This window comes from Apostichopus japonicus, chromosome 17 (genome assembly GCF_037975245.1).
Source record: "Apostichopus japonicus isolate 1M-3 chromosome 17, ASM3797524v1, whole genome shotgun sequence".
In the NCBI taxonomy this organism is placed as follows: Eukaryota; Metazoa; Echinodermata; class Holothuroidea; order Aspidochirotida; family Stichopodidae; genus Apostichopus; species Apostichopus japonicus.
Window position 1 is genome coordinate 24,992,232 of NC_092577.1, and position 11,904 is coordinate 25,004,135.

At 36.5% G+C, this 11,904-nt stretch overlaps 2 protein-coding genes across 2 annotated transcripts; one reads left to right on the forward strand and one right to left on the reverse strand.

Annotated features, from left to right (window-relative positions):
- Positions 1 to 25: 25 nt before the first annotated feature.
- LOC139984832 (BEN domain-containing protein 5-like) lies at positions 26 to 5,540 on the reverse strand. The gene is made up of 6 exons (XM_071998930.1): positions 5,315 to 5,540; positions 4,637 to 4,782; positions 3,555 to 3,822; positions 2,902 to 3,047; positions 2,108 to 2,321; positions 26 to 1,244 (listed from the first exon to the last, which is right to left on the reverse strand). The coding sequence occupies exons 1-6, from the start codon at positions 5,538 to 5,540 to the stop codon at positions 1,111 to 1,113; spliced, it is 1,134 nt and encodes a 377-aa protein (XP_071855031.1). The 3' UTR covers positions 26 to 1,110.
- Positions 5,541 to 6,642: 1,102 nt separating this feature from the next.
- On the forward strand, positions 6,643 to 11,666 carry LOC139984831 (uncharacterized). The gene is made up of 2 exons (XM_071998929.1): positions 6,643 to 6,858; positions 7,476 to 11,666. The coding sequence occupies exons 1-2, from the start codon at positions 6,652 to 6,654 to the stop codon at positions 9,840 to 9,842; spliced, it is 2,574 nt and encodes an 857-aa protein (XP_071855030.1). The 5' UTR covers positions 6,643 to 6,651; the 3' UTR covers positions 9,843 to 11,666.
- The last annotated feature ends 238 nt before the right edge of the window (positions 11,667 to 11,904 follow it).

Here is an 11,904-nt window from a genome sequence, read left to right on the forward strand (position 1 = left end):
CGAGGACCGGCTGTGACAGCTTACCCTGGTGGAAATTCCAGTTGAACTTTTGAACTGGGTTGAACTGGGTTCAACTGGAATTTTCTATACGGAAATTGGCCCAAATTTGAACTAGGTTGAAATGGGTGAACTGGGGTTCCCAACTGTTTCAACTATGTTTAACTGGGTCCAACTGGTTCAACTATGTTTAACTGGGTCCAACTGGGTCCAACTGGTTCAACTGTTTTACTGGGTCCAACTGGTTCAACTATGTTTAACTGGGTCCAACTGGGTCCAACTGGTTCAACTGTTTTACTGGGTCAACTATGTTTTACTGGGTCCAACTGGTTCAACTATGTTTTACTGGGTTCAACTGGGTCAACTATGTTTTACTACTAATATTTTTAAATAGGTTGAACTGGGATTCTCAACTGGTCCAATACTCGACCCGGTTGGGATCCCCCTAAGGGTTTAAATTTAAAGGTTATTTGGTAAAAGAGCTCAGTATTACATATGACAATTGAATAGATAAGCTTAAATTCATGAATAGAAGGATGCCAACATATGTTGTTTGTAGAACTAAATATACTGTATTAAGAAAATGTGAAATCTACTACAATTTAAAAAAAACATGACATTGACGAGTAAAATTTGCTGAAACCTATTTTAAAATTACAAATAACATAAAAGGCAAGGTGAAATATACTGGCAGGAATCTGAGGAAGTATAAGTTATGAAATACATAAGTGAGAAAGACATGACATTGTGAGAAAGTTGATAACTTATTTAAGATATACAAATAAAATAAACGGCAAGGTGAAATAAAAATTTAAAAATAGGCAAGGTGAAACATACTGAAATATACTGGCAGGAATCTGAAGTATGAGTAATGAAATAAATAATCCTATAGTGTGAATTTGAAAAAAGGTACTTAAAGATTAAAAATATGAATCGATGGAGTGTAACAGTTTTTGACAAGATATTTAAGAATATACTCGGGTTCCAAAAGCAAATGTATATATAATTTAAGTTAAAGCACACCATCGTGGCAAGGTGAACATCTCAAAAGAAGATAAAACATCCATCCCTCCCCTCCCCTCCCTAGATATTGTAGCATGTCAGACTTTGTTTTTATTGGTCCTTTTTCCTTTGTGTCCTGTTCAAATCCATTATTTTTTCTGTTATAAATTTTTTAAACTTCTTTTGCTCGATGGCAAATTCCTCCTTAGAAAGGTTCTGCCTCTCCAACCGATCTTCATAGCATGCTACAAAAGGAAAGAAAAAACAGATTGATTAATCAAAAATGTCTACAGCTGTAAACATATGTATACGATAGAGAAATAAAAGCTTATGTTTGTACTATGTATATATATATATTTATACATATATATATACATATATATATATATACATATATATATACATATATATATGTATACATATATATATATATATGTAATATATACATCATAGCTCCCAAGTTTGGATTAGTGAGATGTGGGTCCCAGGGCTGCCAGAGTAGATCTTTACACTAAGCAGAGTCCCACTATGTTGGCAAGTAATGCATCTCAGTACATGTTAGACATGCATGTATCAACATTTTTATTGCTTGTTTAACTCATGGTTCAAAAACAGTGCAATATTATTATTAATTTTTCACTAAAGTTATCATTGCTTTATACATCAAAGAAATTATGTTAGTGCATAATGGATAACATCCACCTTAACATTTATTATCATCAAGCTAGCATAACCACATGTTTGTTTATTTCTATAATATTATTTATGCACCAGATTTGAAATGGAATATTTGAGATGTTGCACATATATATATATATATGTGTATGTATGGCAGGTTGCTGGTTGGCATTTTGACTCATGCCCACTTGCTCAAAATTGCATGTTAGTGTTTTGCCTAGCCAAAAATAAAGAGAGTGGGTACTTAAGTTCAAAACCTCTTATTTTATGATAAGTATTGGCAGGGTTGTAGCTAAACAATGTTCAGTGGGGGTGGACCGACACCAAAGTTTGGCACGTAGTGTACCACAACATTTATTTTCCAACAAATGACTCCCAGATTGCTTGAATATATAATATAACTCCCATGTGACTAACCGTTTTCACTTACCTTTCATAGTGTCCAACTTCACTGGGCTTAGAGGTGGCTTCGCAGCATTCCCTTTAAAGCGGTTGCAAGCTTTCCCATCGACGGACTTGTCTTTTAGTTTGTCAGACCCCCAAATTGCCACGGCCAGATTCTTGACAAAAACAGAATTTTTATTTTGCAGTTGAAGCATCTCCCATGTCTTCACTGGTAACCAAACATTTTGTCCAATGTGAACCTGCAAAAAAAAATGAAACAAAATAGTCTTCACTCTTTAAAAAATACACTAATTCACTTCATTTTCATTTCAGGATAAGCAGTTTTGTTCGGCTGAGCTTTGGAGAAAAAAAAACCTTGTGCATTGTCTGTGTTTGTACTCCCGTGACCTCTGAAATTATTACTGATAAACGTGTTGATATTAGCTTTGAAATAGAATCACCCGAAATTACCTAAGAATTAGGTTTGTAAAATGCTAGATTGCATGAAGTGTGGGCCGACAATTAAACCACGCAACTAGTGCTATCTTACCACTGCATTTGTTGCTACAAGGCGTATAGTACATGGGGCAACATAATGCAACTGGTTTTCTCGACTGGTTAACCAATGAACCGGAAATGCACAGCACTAGTTTGATTGTGATTGTTTGGTGTAGTTATCTGACTCACTGACCATACTGACGTGCACAAGCATGCTTTGTTTGTAAGCCTTTCAAACTCTCTCAATAGTTATACAGTACATGATCACTTTTTTCCAGAGGAAGAATAATTGCCTCAAGTGTTACATTCTGCCTTAATGTTGCTTAAACATTTTTGCATTACCTTATCACCAGTGGTTTTGTACTTAGAGGGGCGATCACTTCTTTCCATCCCACAAGGTTCCTCTTCAGGGACAATTTCGGGTGAAGATGGTGGAAAGGTGGTGTGCCTGGTTGGTACTTCTTTGGAATTTCTTGGATCCTTGACATCTGATGAGGGAAAATAATAAAAAAAATATTTATATTTAATTGATATTTGAATAGATTTATGGGTGCTGATCATGGTGTTATCTACACAATATAACAACACACTATAAAAAGTTTTTCATTTTGTTAACAGTAGATCTATAGTGTACAAATGAAGCCTTACTTGAAATTAGATCGATAGTTTAATGTTCATAATGTTCAGTGTAGGGCATCCTCACATTTGTAGCATAAACGTGTATGCTGTATACTTCACTAATGACTTTCGCAAAGTATATCATTATGCCAATAGGACACTCCATGTTTGAACAACGGTCAAGGCAATTGGTAAATTTTGAAATATCTGTGAGCCTCTTTTGATGGTGACATCTTAAATTGGAAACCTATGTCTAAATCAACTGGTTATTTGCACAGATATGGTATACATAGGCTATGTACATGTAACCTTGTTAGGTACAATTTCAAAATGCTTGTTAATAAGTGAGAACCTTCAACTTAATAAAGCAATACTACCTTTCTTTTCACAATGTGGGCAGCTCAGTTTTTCCAACAGTGCTCTCTGCAGTCGGATGTTCAAATCCTGCACTTCTTTCATCTTTGCCCCCAGTTCCTTGTTTCTTGTCATCAGCTCTTGGTTTTTCATCTCCAGACCATGGCATTTCCTCTTCATTTCTGGTTCATCTCCAAAAACAGCACTCCTTTTTCGGCACTCAAGCCGTTCTGACAGCAATTTCTTAAGAGAGCTGCTCTTAGCTTTTTGTTGTTCTTTTTTTTTCTCTTTCTAAAAAAACATAATGGATTCCAAATTAGAATTTATTAGCTAAATCAACTTGATAATTTTGATAACAAGTGTTAATAGCATATAATATTTCTACATGTGGATAATAATAATTTCAAATGTTCCCATCCAGTGCCATTGTTTTAAATAAAATATATTTTGATTGTGGGATAAATGTGGTAGACCAAAGACCAAAATATTGTAGGCCTTTTTTAATAGTACTTCGAACAGCACATTCACATATCTATCACTCTATATTAACACATACAATTTGTATTTTAGGCAGTGTTGTGAATATTAAATACCATGAGAGTGTACATGTAAACTTTTGGTAAGCACACAGTGGGCCACCAATCTGCATTTAGTTATCAGACACTTCTATAAGTTCATATCTGTTATTTATTAACAAACATATAAAACAGATTAAAGTCCCATTTGAACTTCCATACAGGTACAGCTAGGGGTTGGGCAAAATAATGTCCAAAGATAATGCATACAGTAGAAGAATTTTTTAACCAAGTTATGCAAAACATGGTTCTGGCAAATCTCAGAATTTGATTGATTAAACTTGTACAGGGAATGAAACTAAGTGGTTTACCTTACGTTGTGTGATTCCTGGGGATAAATGAATCATTGGGCTTTAGCAGCTTACTAGTTGGTAAAACCTTCAAATATTAATTATAGGCAAAACAATAAATGTTGAACTATGAAATCACTTCTAATCCCACCAACTCTAATAGCATTTGCAAATGTGGCCAAAGAGAATGTACTTATTGTAGCGTCTCATAAACAAGACATTGAACAATAAAATATTTACCCTTGCTTTCCCTGAATCTAACATTTCCTGACGTAAAGATGACGAAGCACTTTCATCTTCAGAGGAGTCCTCCACTGATGTGTCAAAGACTTTGGACACTTTGACACGTGTGCCTTCTAACTTCTTCTCTAGCTCCTTTCTTGAAGCTGTAAACAAAAACAAAGAATGTGACTATTTAGTGGGTAAGATGGATCAAATGGTAAGCAGGGTTGCCATATCGGAGGGGGGGGGGGGGGATGGAGGGAGGAAATTGGAAAAATAAAACCTAAATTTCCACCCAGTAATTCTCTAGCCATTATTTACCCCCTGCTTTTAACACCCACACCCCTCCCCTCCACCTGCCTTCTTCAATTAAATTCCAAAATGTACTGGTTAAAGTACATTGTTCAAACATGCATAAGTTAAGCGACAAAATATTTATCCACAAACATATTCCCTGTGTGGTTTACCGTTTTAGTTAAAGCCTCTTTACTTGTCAACACTCTTTATATGTTAAGCTAATTATGCTGTGTTGACCGAGGCTGTTACCATCTGGTGTTCAGCTATGGTGATATGGATTAACTAGTGTAGGTGCACAAACAAAAGAGGCAAACTAACAACAGTTAATTATACTATGTAAATTGCATTGGACACAATAGCCTATATGCATATAGACTAGCCAACAGTTTGAACAAGTACCTGCCAACAATAAAATTTGTGCCTTGTACCATGAGTCCGGGTCCTGTAAGTTGGAATCAATCTCTGTTTCATCGTCGCTGTCAATTGCCAGCCATTGGACCATATATGCTTTATTAGGTATAAAGTCTAGTTCATGCTCCGGGTGAAAGTTCTTAATGTGATTTACATTCACAATTTCACGTTCCTGATCTTTAAGATACCTAATGTATGCATAAGAAATTGACATTATGCCTTATTAACTAAGCTAGGCTCCAATAAGCTAGGCAACTATAACGTTAGGTTATGTCTAACGTTAGTGAATGTAGTATTAGGAAACAGGTTTGTTAGGACTAGCCTATACAATAGTCCTAGGCCACTATCAAGTTTCAGTTCAATTCAAATATTTATGTTAAAAAGCACGTGTAAAATCAATTATAACGTTACAAGTATGTGTCAATAATATAAAGATCACAAACAAGGGAACTCAGCCGCGGTAATAATTTGAAATTGTTGATAAAATCTGTTACAAATTGCGATTCTGCGAGGCTTCTGTTAACGTGGGTTTGCGGTTTCGGAATTTATAAATTTAGCGCTAACGCAAAACAAATGTCAAAGTGCAAATTCAGTCGGATCATACCATTCTGTACTAGGAAGGCATTTTGCCTACCAATTGTTCAAATCGCCGAAAAAAGTATAACATAATTAATTTTTAAATTTGATGAACAGTAAACGTATTTTATTTTTATTTAATACGGTACAATAGTTTATTAGTTCAATCAAAACTGTGATAAATATGACCAAGATTTATTTTACCCCCCTCATAAGTTGGCTAATTTAGCAGTTTCAATATATTACGATACGGTTACTGCTTACGAATTCTCATAATAACATTCCCGATACAATTACGCCTAAAATAAAAGCAGTCTTGTGTATTTTTCATCTGAATTGCGATTCTTGCCTGGTCGGCTATAGGTTTATTATATTGCTAGTTTCTTCGAGAAGTTATCTCATCTACGTGCAGTTATGTAAATACAACATTTATTTATACTTTTATTGAAGTGTAATACGGTTTTGTTGCGTCGTATTGACATTGTTTGGACATTGGTACGATACTGTACATGTATTTACTGCGTGTAACCCTAGCCTAGCCGGTAGTACGGAAAGTATTTATACACCGTGCATATTTTTTACGTACAGGCGTCCATTAAATGTACCTAACGAACTTCGTTGGACTCATACTAGCCTAATTCTAGGCTAGGCTGGTCTCGGTATGCACAAGAAATATTGACAAGTTCGAATCTTGGATATCGCTGTAGGCCCTAGACAAATGGATCCAAATCGAGGAAGGAAAAGGAACAATGTTTCTGTTAGACCTAAGAAAAAATATAAATTCTAGTGATGAAGAACCAACCATTCCTCGGAGGACCCTGAATCGTTATAAAAAAGGCAGTAAGACTCTCAAGAAGGGACAATTAGAAAACAATTGGTCCAGAGATTTCAACTGTTCCACATCCAGTGAAGATGGTAGACCTAACGATGATGTCCATAGCAGTTACGGTGAAATGGTAAGAAAACTTAATCAATAAGATATTGATACTGTAGGTCCGAATTCTCCAATATTTATTAGGTCCAGACCCAAGTGTTATGCTTAGGACCTGCCATGTAACTTATTTCACATGAAAAGGCTTTTAGACATTTATTTCCCCTTCAAATCAACCAAATTGCCTCACCAAACCAAAATTTAAAAAAAGGCATATTTTTATTTCCGGCCGTTAAAATGCCAAAATGATGTTTATTTTCGGCCGTTAGAATGCCAAAATGATACCCTACTTTCGTGTAGGTGCAGCAAACATTGCCTGTGATGATCTTTACCTGTGAGGGAACTCTACCTGCAGCGAACTAATTTGTGGTGAACTTCATTATAAGTGACTTGTATTCGTAATTACCTGTAAATAGGCATACATATATCCTGTAGGCATACAAACTAAGTGTCCCATGTCAAGGATCATTGGGTGTGGGTGCAGAAAAAAATTGTTCCTGATGCAGGATAATGAAAGCAAGATTGCTACCGTGGTGATTTTAAAAAAAATGAAGCGGCTAATTTTAATTATTTTTGCAGTGTTGTACTCTGTGCCACATTCGCTTGGCCGTATATCAATTGCCATACTTGTATATTTTTCAGGTTTCTTCATCTGCTTCTGAAGGGAATTGTTCTGGAAACACTGCAGCAGCTGACTCAACAGTTGAAAGGGAGAGTGATGATTCAGGTCCACCATCTGAAGAACCCAGCAGCCCCTCATCCTCTTCAGAGACAGATAGTGATGTCCCAGCAGATGATGAAGCAGCATTCCAGGCAGATGAGACACTGAATGAACCACTTTTCCAGGGATCACAAGTAACAAAGGCTGAGGTAATCCTGATGGTCATGACTTTTGTGATGCGGCATTGTCTGTCTACAGCTGCCATGGTGGATCTTCTGCATATTATTAATAGCATATTAGGAAGAGTTGTTATACCAGCATCAAAATATGTATTTGAGAAGTTATTTAAAAGCAATTTTTTGAATTTATCATTTCATTTTTATTGCAGTTATTGTTTGAGCTTTGTTAGAACCTGGCAAGGCGTAAATGTAGGTGTTGTCTCTTGCCCACATTGTCAGAGAGATTGCAATGTTGGAAACATGCAAAATAGTAACTTTTTCATTACATCTAGTCTGAAGCATCAGATAAAGACTTTATTTGAAAGGGAGGACATAACAGTCAATCTGGCTTATAGGTACAACAGACATAAGAAACAGGAAGGAAATTTGGAAGATATTTTTGATGGTGAAATTTACAAAAATCTTGAAGAAGTACATAATTTTCCAAATAACTTCACATACACTTTTAATACAGATGGAATGCCAGTGTTCAAGTCTGCAAGTTACTCCCTTTGGCCAATCTATATCATGATTAATGAGCTTCCACCAAGTTTAAGAATGAAAAATTTACTGCTTGCTGGTGTATGGTTCGGCCAAAAAGGGCCTCGTATGAATATATTTTTAGAAAAGTTTGTAAGAGAAGCAAGAATTTTGGCTGATGATGGTGTTGAGTGGGAAAATGAGGGTGAAATAATTAGAAGCAAATTCTACGGAATTTGTTGTTGTGCTGATGCTCCTGCCAGGGCAGCTTTGCAAAACCGCCTGCAGTTTAATGGATACATGGGCTGTGGTTTATGTTATCATCCAGGGCGAGCAGTAGAGAGGGTGGTCAAGTACCCTGTTGATGTTTGTGATCATGCTGAGCGATGTGATGATGAAGTGCTGGAAGACATGGTCAAGGCTTTAGATGAAGGTCGCATCATACGTGGTGTCAAAGGTCCAACACCTGTAATAAATTTGCCAAAGTTTCCATTAGTCTGGGGTTTCCCTCCTGATTTCATGCACTGCCTTCTCCTTGGTGTAGCAAGACAACTTGCTGAACTTTGGTTTAGTAGCCCAGCAAACAGTGTCTATTATATTGGTCAACCAAATGTTTTGAATAGGCTTGATAAAATTCTCAAATCAATTAAGGTTCCATCATTTGTGTCTCGTATGCCACGACCAATTACAGAAAGGAAACACTGGAAAGCCATTGAGTGGTACAACTGGTTATTTTATTTTTCCATCCCATGCTTGCATGGTGTTTTACCAGAGCAGTATTTGAGACACTTCTACGCACTTGTTCAGGGTTGCTACATCTTACTTCAAAAGTCCCTTAGTCCAGAGGATGTCAATACAGCTGATATTTTATTGTTTAATTTTGTAGGTCATATGCAGTTGCTTTATGGGGAAAAAGCAATGACTTCCAATGTCCACTCATTAGTCCATCTGGCAAAAAGTGTCAAAATGTGGGGACCTCTTTGGACGCATTCATGTTTCCCCTTTGAAACAGCAAATGGAGAAATCAAGAATGTCTTAAAGGGCAATAGGGGTATAATGCTACAAGCCATGTACAAGTTTTTCCTTGTAAGGGCTCTGCCATTGTTTGGAGCAAATTATATGGTATCCGACAGAATCAAAGCCTTCTGTAAGGAAATGCTTTCTCCCCGAAAGCTCAAGCCAACAGAATTTATGGATTCAGTGGAATTATATGGCGCAGGCTCTGTTCAGCTATTAAGTAATGCTGAGCAAAATGCTTTACTTGTCAATGAACTTGAAGTAGTAAATGAAGCAGTGGTATATAAGCGTTTGGGGAAAGATGGTATCATATATCATTCACAGCAATACACCAAAGCTACACGGCGCAACTGCACAATGTTTTACTTGTCAAATGGACAGGTTGGAAGGATCCAAAAAGTGTTATGTATACAAAATGAATGCATTATTTTGTATAAAATGATGCACTTTGTCCCAGATAATGGTTTTCAAGACCCACAAAACAATACTGATGTTTTCCACATAAAGTTGTGTGCACATCTTTCTGAAAATGTCTCAGCAATTGCAGCAACTGAACTGTGTGGAAGTTGTTTTTTAGTTGATGTTGGCGAGAGGAGTTTCATATGTTTCCCAGCCAGCTATGTGGCTTTATAGTATTGCACATATTTACTTGACAAAGATAGGTACACAGCACTAATTCATTTCATTATGTGAACTCAACAACATTGTTACTTATGATTAAGAACAGAGAGTTAGCAACCATTAATTATATCAATCATATACAATACACATGCTAACACACACAATAAAATGGGGGCCTTGGCCTTCTTTTTTTATGTCTAATGAAACCCTGGGAAGAACAATCCATGAGCAGGCTTTTGTTCACATGTTCTACATGTTTTGGGCCAGAAAGAGTTACTGTACATATTTTACCTGTGGTCAGTGCAGTGCAATGACAGCTGTTCAGCTAGAAAGTTGCTATCTACAGGGTTTCACTCAACCATGAAAGTCATGGGGATAATTCATTTAGGGGTGCCTGATGCTGCAGCCTTTAATTGTTAAACCTTTGTGAATGCAACAATGCAATTTCTTTATACTTCATGCAATATATAGTTTGGACATGGAATATTACTTTTTCCATCTTACACTGTATTATGATATTACAATGTGCAAATATATAATACATTATATCAATGATTATATATTATATAATATAGAATAAATCTATATTATAAGTTAATACACTGTGTGTTTTGTTTATATTATTTTTTATCATTTCATGGGGGAGGTAACTATCAGTACTTTATTACAAGTTCTTAGATTAGAACTAGGGCATTGGAATATGTCACTACATGTATAGACTGTATATATATATATATAAGTCGATCGGTGAATTAACTGGTTCCTCATCTTACCATTAAGCCAATCTATCCTACTTTTACTTCTATATCTTCCTCATCAAAAATTACCTTAATACTTCATGCGATACAGTTTGAACATGGAGTATTACTTTTTTCAACTTATTAAGATATTACAATGTGCAAATATATAAAACATCATATCAACGATTTTGCATGATAAAGAATAAAACTATATTATAAATTGAATGCACTGTGTGTTTTGTTTATTTTTTATCCTTTTATGTGGGAGGTAAATAACTATCAGTATTTTATTGGTAATACATCATTACAAGTTCTTAGATGAGGACCAGGGCATTGGCATTGGGAAATGTCACTAGCTTCCTGTATATACTATCAATTAATTGGTTCCTGTTATTAACATAAAGCCATTCTATCCTAGTTTTAGTTGTATATCTTCTTCATTAAAAACCTGTAAAAACCAACAGCCTACTTCAAACCTGTGCAAAACCAGTGAACCCTTGTTCAACCCCAGCTAGGCAGGTTCACAAGTCAACAGTCTAAACCCAGTTGGGCCAGTGCAAAACCAGTGAAACCTAGTTCAACCCAGCCGGGCAAGTTCACCAGTCAACATAGTCCAAACCCAGTTGGGCCAATGTGAAACCTAGTTCAAACCCAACAGGGAAATTTCACCAGTCAACATAGTTCAAACCCAGTTGGGCCAGTGTGAAACCTAGTTCAATCACAACAGGGCAAGTTCACCAGTAAACACAGTTCAAACCCAGTTGGGCCTGTGCAAACCAGTGAAACCTAGTTAAACCCCAGCTGGGTCAGTTCACCAGTCAACATAGTTCAAACCCAGTTGGGCTAGTGCAAAAACCAGTGAAACCTAGTTGAAGCCCAGCTGGACCAGTTCAAACATAGTTCAAATTCAGTTGGGCCTGAACAAACCCAGTTGAACATTGTGTAAACCCAGTTGAACGTAGCTCATGTACAGCATAGCCCAGTTGGAACCCAGTAAGACCCAGTTAAACACAGTTAAAAACCAGTTAAACATAGTAGGCCCTAGTAGAACCTAGTTGATTTTTTAACTGGGTTCTACTGGAATTTCTACTAGGGTAGAGAGTACTGCCCATGTTTTTTGGCATTGCCCCTTTGTTTTGAACTTGTGGGAGTGGTTTCAGTCCTGGACCGACCGTTTAACGGGAGACCGTTCCTGGTCGGTAGGACAGGGTTTTGTCTTGTATGGATTAGATCCTCCAGTTTGTTCCGTTGCTGTGTTGCAGCGTATTATTTATGTTTGTTCTGTTGTAAAAGAACTTATTTGGAGGAATAGATGTGATGTTGTTTTTAGGGGG